This window comes from Tachypleus tridentatus, chromosome 1 (assembly GCF_004210375.1).
Source record: "Tachypleus tridentatus isolate NWPU-2018 chromosome 1, ASM421037v1, whole genome shotgun sequence".
Classification (NCBI taxonomy): domain Eukaryota; kingdom Metazoa; phylum Arthropoda; class Merostomata; order Xiphosura; family Limulidae; genus Tachypleus; species Tachypleus tridentatus.
This window is the reverse complement of record NC_134825.1, coordinates 134265626-134285024: the sequence shown is the minus strand read 5'-3', so window position 1 is coordinate 134285024 and position 19399 is coordinate 134265626. Positions and strand designations below refer to the sequence as shown.

The 19399-nt window shown below is 29.2% G+C and overlaps 1 protein-coding gene across 1 annotated transcript in view; it reads right to left on the bottom strand.

Moving 5' to 3' along the window:
* Positions 1-19399, bottom strand: part of LOC143224794 (apolipophorins-like) — a 145321-nt gene that overhangs the window by 55643 nt on the left and 70279 nt on the right. Inside the window, exons 13-17 of the mRNA XM_076453108.1 lie at positions 17635-17838; positions 11216-11359; positions 7159-7343; positions 3520-3702; positions 1493-1757 (exon numbers count right to left, since the gene is read on the bottom strand). Of these exons, the coding sequence (XP_076309223.1) occupies positions 1493-1757; positions 3520-3702; positions 7159-7343; positions 11216-11359; positions 17635-17838 (981 nt within the window). The remainder of the gene's footprint in view (positions 1-1492; positions 1758-3519; positions 3703-7158; positions 7344-11215; positions 11360-17634; positions 17839-19399) is intronic.

Below are 19399 nucleotides of genomic sequence, written 5' to 3'. Positions count from 1 at the left end.
AGGGATTTCGGCTAGGTTACAAGTCATAGAAACGAAAAAAATTTAAATTATTGCAAGAAAAACTAGCACCCAATACTGGGTTTTGTTTTCAGAGACAAAAAGTTTTTGAGTTATGACGTTGACCAACCATTTATTTAGAACTGTATGTATATTGATAACTCTTGTGTTTTGAATTTTAATTTCTTTTATTCTAAATTTATTGCATTTTGGTTTCATTCTTCTGAATTACATTTATTTTATTATGCATTAGTTTGTAATTTCATTTAATTAGCCTTGATGAAAAGTTCAATTTATCACTTCAGATTTATGTCTTGTTTTGTTTTATCCTGTCCTTATGCATTGAGATAACTTTGATTCCTGAATGTTTACAGTCTTGTTTTGTGTATATATATGTTTTAATTGTTTCTATTTGGAATATATATATTTTTGTTTATTAAATTTAGTGTAGTTAAAATAAAAAAAACAAACTTACTTGCATTTACATTTTAGTTTTGATTTGCCTGTACTATTTAATGGAGTTTTTGTGTTGCGCTTGGTTGTCTTGTGTTTCACCAATGGAAAAAAAATATTTACAGCATTTTAACTTATAATTAATTGTTTATTTGTTTGTTTTCTTCTTTTGTTGTGTAAATCTGAAATTATTCTCTGCTCTATATTTTCTGAACCTGCATTTTGTGGATATCTTTAAATTTACCTGTAAGACATCAGCATAACAGAAAACAACAGATTAGTTAAGAACTAACATTACTAACTTGTGAGTTAGATCTTTAACTCAATTAAAAGAACACAAGCTTGGTGTGTCGTATACCCTTCTTTATAGTTACTTGATTTAAATCTAAACCCAAGAGTTAACAGAAACCAGGCTTGTGCTCTAGTAATTGAACTAAAGGAATAGCCCACAAAGGCTTACTAATACAATAATAAAACTCAAACTACCACAATAAGGTGTTTCAACATCATTGATGTTTGCTCTTTTTTACCCATTATTGAAAGCCACTTAAACTATATAAAATTTTATTTTAATACTAGAAATAAATAACCTTATGATTCAGTTATGAATTTGTTACTTAAACCATTTAAGCTTTGTGCAGTCAGTTATGATTTGTGTTTTAGTGGAATGTTCTTAAAGAAGTTGTAAAGCAAAACACTGAATGTCCAATTAAAGAAAAATAATAATATTAGTGCTACAAGGTTATTTATTTTGAATATTAAGATGTCTTTTTTACACCTATATGCACTACAGAAATTAAATAACAAACTTATTTTGTTTTTCAGCCTGAAGTTATCATTATTAAATTTATATTATGAATCAATGAATGTATATTTTCTAACATACATTATTATAAGTGAAAAAGCCAATTAATAAAAAGATAAAACTGCATGACTGAACATTTAACCCAGGACCTTAAGCATTTATATATCTTTTCCTTTATTTTCACATTTAGAGGAGAACTTACCCTATTTACATTGAACTATGCAGGTTCTTTCTTACCTCAACAAGTGGCATTTTAAATGTGAAATCATAACTACGCATACTGTATTCTTTCTTCAATATTGAAAACTCCATTTCCATAGGGCCATTTAAAGGAAGATATGGATATTCTGAGTTAAAAAGAGGGTGTGGAACTGTAAATTTTCCACAAAATTCAATGCCCAATGGTTTTTCAAAGAAAGTAGTGCAGGAGTCAAAATTCCAAGATTTTTCTGGTATAATTGGCTTGTAGGTGTCCCCAGAGTGTATTAAAAATAACTCAGACCTACAAGATAAAATATATTTAAGATTAATGCAAAAACTTGATTATGCTATTTCTACTTACCCTCTTGAGATTTTAAAGCAAGCTCAAGAACAAAGTAGGCAGCTATGATTCATGCAACTACAGCAATAATTTATAAAATTTATTTGCTTATGGATAAATTAATGCATAATACATATAATGTGCAAACTAGTATAAACAAAAAACGTAAATAACTTTTCTCCAGGAAAGTTAAATTATTCAAATAATATATTTTTCTATAAATGCAATCATAACAACTTCTTTTTCTACTGAATTTCAACATAAGTAAAAGATGTTTTATTGTACCATGGAAAATTCAAATATTAAAGCATAACAAAATTAAACAATATGAGGTGAGTTTTTTGCTTAAACTTTGGTTTTAACTAATGAACAATTTCAAAACCATTACAAGAACCATATATTCTGAAAAAGATTTTAAAAATCTGCAAATTCAGGAATCATAAGAGTATGTTCTATGATAGTGCAGTATTTAACAAAGAGGGCAACATCTCATCTCAAATATGTAAGTAAACAAATTATCAAAAGTGAGACTTAGAGATACTAAGAACACATACTGTAGTGCACCATATTAATTAAAATATTTGTATTAGTATTCTGATTATTTGACAAATGTGAACATTTTAAAATGTTATAAACAAAGTATTGAGAATAACCACCTCAGATAGAGAATATTATTTTTGTTTTGATGGCAGAAAGTCATGTTTACTGTTTCAATGTCTAAAATTTTATTTCCAGTTTTAAAAATATGGCAAAGAGAAATAAGGTAATACGATGTAGTAACATTTAAAAGCAAAGATGAGGTTTATAAAAACATTAAGTACTCAAGCAGAAAGTATAAACTTCCTAATGGCACAAAGAGCCATTTATACACATTTCAGCAAATCCAGAGTAAAGTGACTGCACTAAATTTGCAGTTATAAACCATATGTTTGTTGCCATTTGATAAGGCATTAAAAATAACAATTTTATCAATGCAAACAAGATAAAAAGATAACTTTTCACTGTGCATTATACAAACATACATACATTCATTGTTTAATTATATTTTACTTCTTCCAACAGCCTGTCTGACCATGCAATGAGTTTAAAACATTGCTTGCTAACTATATGCATAATGTGGATAAAATCAGATAAATATTTTTGAACAAGTTTCATATGCACACATACAATGGCCTCAAAAGATATGAAGGAAGGGAAAAGAAAATTCTGAGAAATTCAATCAAGACAAATGAAAAACAATGCAGTACTTAAGTAAGACAAAACATTTAAAATTTACGTTACACACACATATTTTTGAAAATGTAATCTTCATAATACACCATTTAATGAGTATTAGTACAAACAAAAAAAACAAACTATATTTTTAAGAGAGTAGAGGTGCATGACAACAAAAATATTAAAACACGTGGATATACAATACCACAAAAAGAACAAAAACCATTTTGTGATAAAATAAATACTTGAAATAATGAAAAGAAGTGTTAAATATCCAAACAGATGCTCAGACTGAAATTTAATGTAATCAAAGGTTTACTTAAAATAAAGGTGGATTTAAAAATTACTATCAACTTATCATAGAAAATGCACATGTAACAAATGGTAAGAGGGCAAGAAATTTACATGGCTACACCTCAAATTGCATACTACAATAATTTAACCCTTTGGAATGTGAAATTTAACACATAAATTAAGATATTACATAGTTATTTTATATTGAACATACTTTATGTCAATAACTTCAAGTTTCTCTCGTGGCAAGTTGAGTTTCAAGTTCACCATTCGTTTATCATTAACTTCTAACTTGCCATCCAATGTAGTAGAAGAGTGCATTGTTGATACAATTTTTAAACCTGGTTTGGCAACATTAACATCCATTGTTATAGCAGCACTAAACTCCACTGCAGCACTAAATAACAAAAGAAAAAACTTGTGAGAAAGTTTAACCTTCCATGAACAGCAAATCAAAACAAGAGTTTTTAACCAACACTAAAATTCTATTAAATTATAAACAAAGAGCTTGGTGAAACATATGAGCCAATAAGATCAATTTAGGATTTTAGGTTGATTCTATAAAAATAATGAATACAAGTCTCAAGATGTTGTAATGCCATTGATTAGACCACACCTGGAGTACTGTGTTCAGTCCTGGGCTTCTTAACATAGAATGCAGATTGAATTACTGGAAAGGGTTGAGTGTAGGGTTACTAGGATGATATCATGGAAGGAAAAAATTGTCATATGAGGATAGGTTAACATCTATGAACCTGTTTTATCTTTATAAGAAGAAGAATTAGAGGGGATCTGATTGAGACTGTTAACAAAATTGACAGTTATGCATTATCTTTTCCATATTTTATGATAAGAATAGATAGATTAGGGGATACAAGTGTACATTTTGGCAGGGCAGGAGTCATATTCAACCAAATCAGCTTTATTTTTCTTGCAGAATGGTTGCTTTTGAAATGAGTTGCCTTCAGATATGGTAGATGCAGTTTATTTAAAGGATTTTAAAAGGAAGATAAATATTTTAATAACAAGGTCTTTTGTTTTTTAATGCTATGTCATAGTTACTTGATTACGGGTTTTGTTTTTTTAAATTTACAAATGAATTACATGAGAATGTAGAGTTAAATAAGAGCAAGTGATCATTGCAGACCCTTTATGAATGAGGTATGTGATGGCACAAGACAGTGCTTTAAACTCTAATCTCCATTGTTAAAAGGACTGTTGTTTGGAATTTCATTGTCAGTACTGTTGCTGTAAGCATTGTTACCATCTGTTTTACATATAGTGGCAACACAATAAGTAGCAGTGATGTTTATTATAAATATTATTATTACCATGACTACTGTTTCTTTAATAGAAAGGAAAATGCTACAATGTTTTAAATAAAGTAGAAAGGAACAGGGGGATGGAAAACACAATACTTATTATGTATGATGCATATGTAAGTAATATCATGCCTGCATAATATTATAAGATAATCCATAAAAGAAAATGTTACATGACTAGCAAATTCATCATAAAATTAATATCCAGTAATTATATTAGATTTTGTAATTTGTCCTATCTCTTTTATATATAACATAAACTTATGTTAGAAATATGATAAACTATGAGCCTCTTTTTGGTATTATCTCTATAACCTAAGAATGTATTGCAAATATTTAGCTAACCAATCATAACTCTATACTATTTTTCAACCAAGAAATTTCTACAAAACTCACTTTACCAATACTATTGGCTATTCACTTTGCTATGTACCTTATCTGCACATTAATTGTAGATTGAAGTACATCTAACTCATAAGACACCAATCAGTATTTATAATGCAAGGTTGGAAGGACATTTTGCTACGTATTAACATTTATTAAAAAATTATAGTTACAAAGTTTGTCTAATAAATTAATTTTTCATGTAGGTTGTTGTTGTTTTGAATTAAGCACAAAGCTACACAATAAGCTATCTGTGCTCTTCCCACCAAGGATATCAAAACCCGGTTTTTAGTGTTGTAAGTCCGCTGGCATACCGCTGAGCCACTGGGGGGCTTTCCATGTGGGAATAACTTATAAATGTAATGAAGCTCAGCAAAGTAATCAAAACAAGAGAAAAATATCTATTATACATAAACTGATAAATAAAGTTTGTAATAAATTACCTTCCAAATAAAACAGAATAAAAATAAACATATGATGCACTAGGTATGACAAAAACAAAAAGTAAAAAATAAAAATACGTATTACACATACTTTAACACAGCTTGTTTTGCATATACTACTGAAACATCAAGAACATTTACACTCGTAAAAAAAATTACACACATTATTGACACAATGTTTACAGATGATGATAACTTAAGTTTGATGTGAAGAGTTTTATGTATATAGGCTTGGATTCAGACAATGGTAGGTGTCTGTGACTTGGTAGCAATAAATTTGAACAATAATCAGGCAGCACACGGTTCACTCGTTTTAAAATAATATGTACAAAACAAGACAAATTATGTACAAAAATTCTTTACATTATAGCTACCACAGTTGCATTTCAAACTCAAAATAATTCTCTTTTTTTGTCGAAAGTTTACTTTGGCTGATTAAATTACTTTAGATTCCAATTAGCAAGACAAACTATTTTCCTATTCTTTTATCACAATAGTACCAGTGAATAATTCACTTATGTTACACCACGGATTACCATGCTTGAATCCTGAACTTCATACAATTGTCTCTTTTTTTGTCAAAGTACACAATTACTTTAGAACACCCTTTGAAAAAATAAATTCTTCTTCTTATCTATATTAAACTGTGAAACTTATTGTATAATATTGCTCATTATGGCTAATCATTAACATCCCAGCTAACTTCACATTTTCTAACTTTTTTCCTCTACTTTCTACTTTAGTTATTAACTTGCACTCACTTGATTACCAATATTTATAGATTGATCATTGAAGCCTTGAACTTTCTGTAAAGTAGATGAGTGTTGCTGATTCAACAATACTCATTTAAAATAATGAGAAAAACTGTGAAAGTTTGAGCAATGTTACATTAACAATATCAGTAAAGCCCATATAACAGTGTAATTGTAAATAAAATAAATGACCCTTCCTGAGTTCCTGAGTTACGTCACCAAACTTGTTATAACTATTACCTTTAAAATTATTAACTTTTTCCAATGAAATACTAAAGAACTGTTAAATATTAACTCAAAAAATAAACAATAACACCTACACAATATCAAACATACAATTAAAAACAATTATTATTTCAAATGCCACACTGTCTGACTTTGTTATTTAAGTGCGAGTTAAAAGTCTGCAAATGTTAAGGCCATATTAATAGTGTATGGAAGTCATAGTACAGCTGTATATGAATAGCACTGCATTATTAAAAACTGCATGTGAATATTATATACTATATAAAATATTAAAAATCTCTATCATGACTAAATCTAATTTATTTAAATTATTATCTTAATTATTTTTAATAAAAATAAATTCTAAAAAGACTGCTAATACAATACTATTATTTAACTTGTAACTGCTTGATGCAAAAAAGTTCATAACCAAATCGTTTTTTTGTTTTAAGCATAAAGTTACATGGTAGGATATCTATACTATGCCCATTACAAGGATCAAACCACCAATTTGTTCTATAAAACTATAAGCTAAGTGTCAAGCCTTTGAATAGCATGTAAACAAATAGTAAAACTTTTACACCACCTCATAATTTATTTAAACTACAAAAACCTAGGTATTATAGACAAAATACTAAAGTCAAATACTTTTATTTTCCATTTATTGACATAAAAAGATGCTGTGCAAGACAACGTTAAAACTATTTATAAGACAAGAATCAGGTACCTAGGAGAAATGTATCCTTCAAACAACATTTTAGGAAAATTAATTTCTCCATCAGCTTTCACTACAACAGTAGCTGTACCATTGACATCAATCTTTACAGGAATTCCACTCAGTGTTGGACAAGTCACTGTAGTATCTAACAACATGATGCTATGTGATAAATCAATCTCGCTTTTTTTGGACAGCTACAAATAGAAAAAGGGATAAGTTAAGTTTTTATCATATATTATGAAAATGTAATATGTCTATCTCATTAATTGTGAAAGAAACATAATATTTGACCATACAATAAAGTTTTCAAAGTCTCATATATGTAGCATAAGCCACCTTTGAAGTCTTTCTATTAACCTGATACATGCAAGTAAAGTGTATATTTGCTACCATTAATTATGTCATACCTATAAAGTTTCACACCAGTAATATCAGCATTTAATAAATATTTCAATAAATATGGCTGCTTCTAAATTAAAAATTTTTAAGACAAATGTACAGTTACTTCTGCATACATGCAGTCACTGAGAGAAATTTTGAAGCACCTTTAACAATCATTCCACAGTCCAATGTGTTTGGTCTTGTGCATATTTTAGCCTTTTAATATTGTTCCACTTTCTTAACACAAAGGTGTTCTTAGTGCAATACAAATGGAGACTTGATTGTAAAAGTGGCTTTCATGCTGTTGACTGATGGATGACAACACCTGAGCCTACAACCAGTTCTGTTGTCAATTCAATGCTTCCTTTTTTTGTTGCTTAGAATATCATCTTCAAGTGTTGCTAATGATTGTTAGCCAAATTTTTTATCTTAAAATCCTGGATTTGTCAATTACAGGTGATGTTCTGTGATACTTGATCATGCTTTGGATTCTACACCTTGTAAATCAAGTGATGTGTTTTATTTCTGTTGTATGCTGAGTCACACAGAAACAACTTCAGGATAAGGTGATGTATGTGCAGCTATGATTATTCTTTTATTGCTTTTAATTGTTTCTCTTTTGATTTTTTTATTTAGAACTAAGATATTTCTTGATGTGGATTATGCATACTATAAAAGATATACTTGCAGATATTAAAAAGAAAAGAAGAACAAAACTACTTCACTATAATAATGAGTCTAGAACCAGACAGTAACTAACAAAAAATAATGAATATATTAACTGTAGATTATTTGCACTTTACAAGAATATTTTATATCGCATGCTTATCTCGAAACTCCTTATTACATTATTAGTTGTATTTAATGCAATGGCAATTATTATGCACCACTGTCTAACATCACAGTTTCACTTTAACAAGCTCCTGCAAACAATGATTATGTCAGTCTTAGACCACACAGTTTGACAAACTTTCCACAGACCATCTACTGAGCATGTGTATCAGATTATGAGATTACACTTAAGAAGAACAAAGACACAAAATGGTTTTGAGCTGCTCAAGAAGTGACAGATATGCAGCAAGTTGTGATTCCAGTTTCAGAGATGCCAACTATTTCAAATGACTGAGCGTAATGATTGTAGACAGAGCCCTTTCACAGTTTTAGTCCTTTTAGATTTGCCAGAAACAAGACAATCTGGTGAATGAGGCCTCTTTTTTTTCACCTTGTGAACGATCACATTAGTGTTTCTATGTCACTTAGAAAACAAGAAATATCCATCTAGAGATCCTTTGTTGATTTCAAATTCTTTTATCATTACCAGAAGATATATCTAGATTTAGTTATTGGCTTTCTGGCTCATTGTTTTTCTTTTGTAACTATAGCTTTCATGCTGAATGTGAGAGAATTTCTCTACGTCAGCATGGAGTATGACATTAAAGAGTTTTGATATCCTTGATCGTTGGTGTGACATTAAAACATATTGGTTGGATAAATAAGTCAAATTTCAGTTATTTAGATCTAACAGACAACAGTATGTGAGAAAAATGAACAACTGGAACATATAAGAAACCTTACTTGAAAAAACAAATTATTATATATGAAGTTCAATTCAAGTTTGGAGGTGCATACCCTCAAGCATTATTGGAAAATTGCTGAAAAATTGATTGAAAAAAGGAACAAACAAATTTTGATACACCATCCTATCTTCAGTGGTACAAGACGTATTGGTCCAAACTTCATCTGTAAGAGGATTCAAAACACTCAGCTGGAATACTTAAAACTTATTTGCACAAGAAAGAGAAAGTTGTAGTGTTTCAACACATGTCCCTTCCTCATAGCATACATTTTGAGATCTTGGAAGAAGAGCAGAGGATCATTCTAAGAAGTTTATGACAAAATTATTTAAAGTGTTTCAGCAGTTTTATAGGAAGAGGGTGGACATACTCACTGTTAGTTTATATTAAGTATACTGTGTACAAAAATGGTTATTTAAAGATTTTCTTTTTCATAAAGGTGTATTTCCATCAAACATGAAAGATTATTTTCCTTATGGATTAGAGTATAAAAAACACTAAATATACAAAACTTTTGCAAAAAATATGTATGCTTGTTTTGTGTGTATGTGAATTCTGGCTCTGTGGCTTTTTTTTCTTATGTAAACTTCCTTCAGTTGGTGACTTGTGAAAAAAACTAATGAATGTTTGTTTTTGATATTTCAAATAAATACTATTTGCAAGTGGTTTATTACTGAACAATAACATGACCTATCGCAGCACCAGGAAAAAAAAGACTAAATTTAGTTTTGAAGGTATTATACAAACTTAATCACATATGTTACCTGAATTATTTTATTTTTAAAAACAGTAACCTCTCATTACACTTACAGCATATTTCTTAAAATTCTATACATCCTAGTATAAAATCACAAGCAGTTTACCCTGTCCTAAACCCTACATATGAGTACTACTTTCATTCTTTGAAATGACAAAATTTCTCTGCAGTTGTAAACTGTATGTTAACCCATAAAATCATTTAAAAAGGAAAAATAATATATTCTAGTCTGAATATTTATAGAACTATCACATCACATACAAGAAACTCACAAAACAACATTCAAGCTGAAGCAATCTAAAACATTACTAAATTACTGTAAAACTTATAATTATTTATAATGTCAAAATAAAATAATAAATTATTATTTTATTAAAAACTATTAAGATTTCAATTATAATTCTGAATTAAATTTACAGAATAAATAGTTTAAACACAATTATATTAAAACAAATATTATCTGAAAGGACCTTGATTTTACTTTATAATGTAATGCATACTAGACAAACTGTTTCATTATAGAACAATAAAACATGTTTTAATACTGGAGTTAGATCTCAGAAAACATTTATTAGTAACAATATCATTTCTACATTTTAACAGTGACTGTATTTCTGTTAAAACCTGTCAGAAACAAGTGTAGTATTCCAGAAAATATGCTGATGTTTTGTGATATTAACTAATGTAGCTTCAAACTACAAATATTCTTTCTTAAACTGCAAGTCTTCTAAACAGACTCTGAATATATTTTCAATACTTTAGTTTGTTTATTTTCATATATTCATACAAAGCTACTCAAGGGCTATCTCTGATAACCATCCATAATTTTGAATTAAAAGGCTAGAAAGAAGAAAGAAAGTCAACAGTGCCTAACCCAAACTTTTGGCCAATTCTTTGTCTCACCAAATAGAGGGAATTGAAAATTGCCTTTACTATATATATATAGCACCAAAATCAAGAATGTGTTTTATTTCTGGCAGTAAAAGGATATGAACAATGAGCCTGCATTTTCATAGTATGGCAACTAAACCACTGGAACACTAATTGCCTTAGTTTACAAAATATTAGAGAAATATAGATATGTGTGTATATGAATATATATGTACACAAACATATCTTAACAGGACACTAAGAAAATTGTGGAAATGTTATATTGTTTGATTAAAATAGACTCTTGACTAACATAAAAGTATAAAGTGTCAAAGTCCATTCAAATATATTGTTGAACCTTTTTATTTAAAGGCATCTTTGGTAATAATCAATAAAGACAGTTTCAATAATTTTATTTTTAACTAAACTTTGTTGTTTCTATTATCAGTCACTTTCTGCTGGCTAAATAAACAGATGTACTTACCTTGTTCACCAATTCAACAAGACTAAAGGCTTCTTGAATGTTATATATGTTTTTAATATCATGAGAATTCATCCACAACCATTCATTTCCAAAACTTCTCAAGTACATAGAGACTTCTGGGTTATCAAGGGTGTTTAAGTTGACCTAAGAGCATGAAATATTTTCATTATTATTTAATCAAATTATCAAATTGAAAGCAAACCTTTGACTCTTTTATTTTAAACTCAGCAGTTTTCATTTGTTTAAAAAACTGATGAGTAACATATAAATGTTAAAAATTTAAAGTCAATTATATTGTTGATATGTCTTGCATAAAATAATTTATCTTTTCTTTCCCTTTTTCTTACTGTGAATCTAACAGATATTTATAAAGTTCATCTGATTTGAAGTTAATTACCAGATTCAGTTTGGAAAACATTACAAAACTAACTTAAGGCATTACAAAACACACCAAAAACTGCTAAGTATGAATAATTTTATAAGTCCTTATAAGATGTGTCATGCAAAGGAAAAACATCAACAATAACAATACGATATTCAATCAAAACTTTAACAAAATAGATTATGACTCATTATTGAGAACAAATTTAAGGCTATGTTAAATATATGTAGCTTAAGTTCTGTAGTAAAACTTGTTTATTTAAAATGAATTACAAATATAATACAATTTATAACATTCAAATCTACTTAGAAGATATAAAACATAAGCAACTTAGAATAGGGTAATTCAATACATATGAATATTTTCAATGTAAATTCTTTGTTTTCAAATGATCCATGAGACGTACCCACTTTAAAAGGTATTGGTTACGATTTTATGAATTCATTAAGCAGTAATGCCAAATATTCACAATGTAAACAAGCAGATAACACTGGATAATAAAATTCCTAGGAAATGTTTAAAATCTCATGAACAACATCCGGCTATTACTCAACCTTTAATTGAAGTTTATTGTACCTTTCTATTTTCAGTTTATTACAACTGCAACATTCCACTTTAATCATCTCAGTGATCAGTAAATTTTTATTTTTCAGCATAAAATAAAGCATTTTATATTATTCAAACTTCAACAGTGTGTCTTGTTTCTTTCAGTAAACTTACAACAGACAACTGCACATTGTATTCCCAAAATTAAATTCAAGAACTTCTCATTATGTGTGGAAATCAGATAATTGTGTAGACGTATAACCTCAAATAATGACACACTTAAAAAAGTACAAAAATAATTATATTATAATTTTTAGAATTTTGTTCTTATACATAGAAACACAAAGTTTAAGTTTAATAAAAAATCTATTCCTGAAGTTGGCAAATATGTAATAAAGTTCTTTTTATGGCATAATACTTTTCATTGTTCATTATGTATAATTATTATACCATAAAATTTCACTATAGATTTGACTTATCCACTAAAACATTTGATCAGATTATACATTGATTTATATACATTTATAATAAAAAACTTATGGAATTATCAAGCTTTCAAGTTGTTGCCAAAACTATTTTTTATCCCACAACAAAATAAGTTTGTAAATGACTAGATAATATCTTACTCAATTAAAAAAACAATAAATTCGTTACATCAAGTCAACTGCCCTATGTGATAACAATATGTAAGTGACAAAGTGGTCATGTGAGTATACTGGGAGTCCAGAGACAGCCACTGTTGTTGGTGCCCCTACCCCAGTTGTGTTATTATAAATTACACAGTCATATGTAATTTTAGCAGTGAATGCTAAACCAACAATGAAATAACTATAATTATCATAAATTCTGATAACTAATGATAATAATAAAACAACCACTTCAATAAAACACTCATTTAGTGCCTACTATTCAATACTTATAATTACATGTAATGTTTGTGTGCTTTTTGTGCAGCAATTTGGTCAATAATCTTTTCAAAACTGATTCAATCAAATATGTTTTCTCAACAGAGAGAAAGGCTAGGTTCAATAGAAAGCCAAACTGTGGGTTCAGATATGATAGACTCTCACTTCATTTCTGTATCTCTTGAATCAGTTTATCCAGAGTATGCTTCATCAATCTTGTCAATCTCTTCAACAAGTGTCAATCTCACATATTCTGCTTTCTCTCCTTTACTTGTGCTTAACACATCTATATAACATATGACTATATTCCATGATTCCACTATTTGGAATACTTTGTTGTTTGAATTTCCACATATTAGGAAATTCTTGGCCATAAAATATTCACACAGTGTATTGATATTACGTGCCATTTTTTGCAAGCTCTTCTGTACAATGTTAATTCTTCTCAGTACTTGTTCTCACAAATTGAGAATGGAAACAAAGTTAAACATCAAATGGCTGTTCGGTAGTTGTTGTGGCTATAGTGTCAGCTGACTAACTTTGGTCTTCAGTTAATGACCAGATATATTCAACGGGTGCATGACATTAACTAACAATAATACAAATGACTCTTTCTCTGGCACTCTACTGTACATTAGATCCTCATTTCACTGTTAGCTTTAATCTATCATTTTTTTCCCATGGACCTACCTCTCCAGTAAAAACATAATTTGTTTCACAACTCCAAAGAACTTCACAACACTACTGTCGACAGATTCAATGCGAGCAAAAAAAACTTTAGAGAGTTATTGTTACAGTTTATGAATATAGCTTTACCCTTTCTTTCACAAAGTTTGGTATGAACACTGCCAATATGGCCTGACATGATAGCCACATTTTCATACATCTTAGCATGACAGTCATCAAAATTCAGCTCATCTTTCCGAAGTATCTCAAGAATTATCTTTTCATATCAACCACTACTTTTTCACCAAGTTCTAAAAATCAATAAATACTTTTGGATATCATGTGAGGGATACAACATGGAAAATAATCTTTCTCCAAAATTAGTTCTGTCAGGTTTTATATAGGGCTGTGGATTTTTCATGGTAGGTGTTGTCTGTGACATGTTGTTGATAAATTTCAACAATAAACAGACAGTATACAGTTCGCTTATTTTAAAATACTACATTAAAAAAGTCAATCATATGTACAAATAATTCTTCACACCACAGGTTACCACAGTTGAATCTAGAGCTTTAAATGATTCTCTTTTTCAACAAAAGACCACACAGTCTGATTCAATTGCTTTAAAATCCAATACAAAAGACAAGTTATTTCCTTTATTTCTGTTGTTTACAGCACAACTATGAAACTTGCTTTGGAAAGATTTAAGGCTAATCACTCAAATAGTCAAGATCAGTTTCATTTCTCTCACATAAATTGCTTTCTTAGCTTCCTCTCAGTATCTGCACATATTTATAACATGACTGAAAAATCTATAAGTATTTAACCCTCTAGTAACAACAATATTACACATACTGAGAAAAATTCGGAAGCTTTATGTAAGATGACATCAACATTACTACAAAAGCCTAATATAACAATAAAACTACATACATGTGACTAATAGTAAGTAACTCTTTGAACTTTGTCACAGCTACCACTTAAAATAATCAACTTTTAACATATTTGTCATTAAAACTAAATAATCCTTGAATATTAAAGCACAAAATAAACTAAATAATAAGTCTTAAATAAGTCTTGTATATTCAACAGAATAGATGGTGACTTAGGACTGCCAAACTTAATGCTTGTTTGATCGCATCTAAGGTTCTTTTGAGAAACTCCATCCAGTAATGTTTATCATCCTCTATTTGCTTCTCTATATCATCATCCTCTCTTTCTTGTTTCTTCACCATTCTCTCCTATTCTGTAGATTTGACAGAAACCTTCTGATGATAATAGCTATTTTCAGGGCTTTTTATTATTTCCAGTTTTCTCTGGATAAAAATCCATTTTCCAGTTTAAAAGATGATTTTGAGTTTGAAAAACTGCTAGAAAATAATAAGAGCAAAAACAAAATATGAAATTTTTACAGAATGAAGACATCAACCAGGATTCTTTCCTCACTCTCAAGCTTCTTAAAGAAACAGTTTTTAGTTAAACTTCAGTTAGTTCACCACTTTGTTCCTTATTCTGCTGTTAGGAGGGTGGCATCCCTATTTTCAAAAGCATGGACATGAATCATCAACATTGTTTTTTCATGGACTGTTCAATACAGGGTCTTCCACTTCATGAAAGCCTAAGACAACCAATACCCTTGGAAAGTATAGCTATTTGATGAATGTTTATTTGATAGCCATAGTCTTCTTCAAAATCTGCTTTATCTCCATCAGTAACAAATTCATTAAATTGATTAACAATATCCAATAAACCAGGCCTATCATTGAAATTTTGTCTCCACAAGCATCCTCTTTTGTTAAATGTGTTTATGAATATTGTTTGTTTGATTTAATATGCAACTTTAACAAAGTATTGTGCTAATTGCAGCTTGAATGATAGAGGAACCTGAAAAAATGTGACCTAGATTTTAACATAAGTTTGGAGTTCTATCAATGAAACACATGTATCATTAAACTTCATAAAGATTGTAGACCTTTTATGTGATGCTAAAATCAGTACTTTCAGTAACGACTTTATATGCTTTTAATATTAACAATATGAACAAAGTTACTCAAAACATTCTTGTGTGTTGTCTGGTTGCCACAGAGATCACAAGCAGTCTTGCAACATTTACAGTATAAGCCTACTAGTGATATGTAGGTGGGTGCTACTCATGCTAATCAAAACATCAGTGAACTTATTTATCTAAATATACAAGTGTATTCTGTTTCAAAATGAATGTATTATACAGATTCATATCCACCATTATATAAATATAAAAGCACCTTGATGGTGTCCCCAATCGGCAGGTGCCCAGCAGCAAATGCCCCTCCCTGACCCCCTCTCTTCCTGCTGCCACTGAAGTTATAAACTGTTAGATATACACAACTCTTCATTATAAATTTAATATGGAAGTATTATTCAGTTTATATAGTGTGAACTTTAAAGTAAGTTATTTTATTCTTAGATGTGATAGTTATGGCAAGTTTTCTTGTGAAACTATTTATGAATCATTTGTTGTGTAGTTCAATTGCTGTGATTTGACATCATATTACTCAAACCTTCTGAATTTCTCGTGTTTCTTTATGTAAATTTTGTGCCATCATATATAGCATGTAGAAAGTTCTAGGCTTCAGTTAGAATGCTTATAAATACATATACAAAACATGATAGGAAGTTAAGTAAAAAAGAAAATAAAGATATAGATAGATCCAGACTGCATAATTATGAGTTTAGTCACAAAGAACCTATGGTGATGATTTTAAAGAGAAATTCACAGATTGTATTGTGATACCAAAGTGGACAAGAATAATTCATCCTGCCAATTGTGTTCTACAGCAGTTGAACCAGTCTGTGTGGACTTTGACAAAAAGAGAGACAATTATTTAAAGCTCTGATTACAACTGTGATAACTAACAGTGTAACGAACAGCATTTATATATACATTTGACTTGTTTGAATATATTATTTATTTTAAAACAAATAGATTATGTGCTGTTTTTATTATTAAAATTTTTACCAACAAGTCACAGACTGAGACTGAAAAAAGCATCTGGCCTATACATAAAAATGTAGATATACATATTCAATTTGCAGTTCCCCATTCTTTTCTACCCATATTGGTTAATGTTATGTTATTGTCTGTTGAGCTCACTCACTTCAACAAAAAAACTATAGCACATTGTGAAAGACAGTGTTTAAACTAACAGTAATACAACAAAAATGACCATTGATGTAAAATATATAAAATGTTGCTCAGGCAAAAATATATATTCGACAATCTATACAAAGTCTATTAGTACATCATACGCTCTCTTACTGTCTAACTAACTTTAAAAATTTTATAGAGGAGTAGAAAACCTCAGAATGTAAAAACCAATAAAACTTGGCACTACAAACAATTTATGCAACAAAGTATCTAACTGACAAAGAATATCTGGGCAGTCAGACCAAAATGTTATTCCAAGAGAAAATATGCTTTAGAAAATACCTGATGGTAAATCACTTTTCAAACTGTTAAACACGCTTTAATGTAACTAAAATAAAGGATACCTTGTTACCAGTATAAACAAGTTTCTAAACTGTTATATATAGTGATAAAACACCCATATTTAAGTATCCATTGCTCACAGTATAATAAAATACAAACTCCTCTTACATACATATAACTAAAGCTATAGGTATAGAAACTGTAGGTTGTCCCTTGATAAATATGTGCTAAGTTCCTAAACTAAAACTAATATTACTTTATATTACTCTGTTCAGTTATATCACTGATAATTCACACACACATGCATAACATTCATTTTTTTTCTTAATTTTCATTTCATTCTTCAGTTGAAAATGTGTGAAACTTTTATTTTTTTTGCAAAGTATTAATTTATGGTATAACTACTAAATTTATCTTAAAATAATTTTCAGAAAATAAAATGAAAACATACTCTTTCATCCAGTAAATCCAATTTTTCTGACTTGTATGAAATTGACCTTTTGCTCTTAAAATGGTTGTACATTTCTTTTACATTTTTCACCGTATTTTGCTTCACATCCTCAACCACTTCTTGAAATGTAGTCTCGGAAAAATAGCCTTGTGGTCCAAACAACTTTTCTACATAGTGATCAAGACCAGAGATGCGACCTCCAATCTAATAATGTAAAAATTATTATGGTGAAGATTAAAAATTAGTAAAACAAAAATATTCTCTAAGTTCTGCTACTTACACAAGCATATGAACAAGTACAAAACTTTTTTGAGATGGGCAATCATAAATGAATAAAAATTGTTTGCAATCAATGAATTACTAAAATACTAATTAATAATTTCACACAATAACAAGTACTGCACTGTACATACAAAATATAAATTTTAAACTGTGTACTGTAAAATCATACAGCATGCAAATAATAAGAATGCTTCAAATAATAAATGGTATACATATTATCTTACACATATAAAGTAATTAACAGTGTAAATTTAGAATTTGCAAAGACTGTAGTCTCTTTTCATTTCAGCTAGTTGCATAGAAAAAACTAAATGAAAAAGTGTTGTCAGTGAACCACTGAGTGATTAAAATTATTTACTTGGGAGAATGCGCCCCTTAGTCAATATCTGTACTTAATATTCTTATAGCACCAACCTTTAATACAGAGTCAAGTTTCACTAATTACTATGACTGTAATATGTATTTAAATATACAGGTACCTATTATCAGCCCCCACAGTGGTGGAGTGGTATGTCTCTGGACTAACACTGCCAGAAACAGGGTGCCAATATCAATGTGGGCATAGCACAAATAGACCATTGTGTAACTTTGTGCTTAATTCCAAACAAACAAAAAAAACCTATCATTAAATACATAGAACATAGCATTTCTGAAATATTACATTTTATAATACAGAAGTATACTACAGTAAAACAATTTAAAATAAGCAAATAAGCATATCATGTGACAATCTTATATAGTATAAAATCATGATGAAATAGCATTTATCAAAACTACATTTTTGACATAACGTGATGATATTCAAAACTAATTACATTTGGAAAGGCTATGTATCAGTTATTTTTGCAGAAAATATTCACACATTCATATAATAAAAATATGATTAAATCAGGGGTTTGAAATTCACAAGATGGAAGTATCCCTTTTACTTAATGGCTTTGGAAGACACAAGGATATGGATCAACATGAAACACCACAGCAGCAAATGAAAAATTCATGAATATAAATATCATATACAAAAACATTCATATATTCTAGGCAGCACTATAAAAATTAATAAAGAAGGATTTTCATTTATAAACCATTTAGCAAAATATGGGCTCACCAAGATTACACTTCCAGTCATATTTTTCATTCAACCATTGTATACCTCAAGCACTTGGAAAATGAAATGGGTATTCCTTCTGTTCCATATAAAAATATACTGCTCAAATTGTTGGACACACTGTTTTTGGTTTCTGAATGTTGGGAATGTTGAAACAGTTATTGGTAAACTATCATCTTCATATGTTACATGGATTATGGAAACTTTTAAATAAAACTACATTACACAGTTGCCAGATAAGGTATGATCAAATGTGGCAACAAGCTTTAAAAGCGACCAATGATGGGCTATTAAGCAGTTTGGCCAAATTAAATTTTTAAAGTTCAATATGCCAAAACTATCTCTGTAAGATTATTCATGGCATTACTCATTATGTGA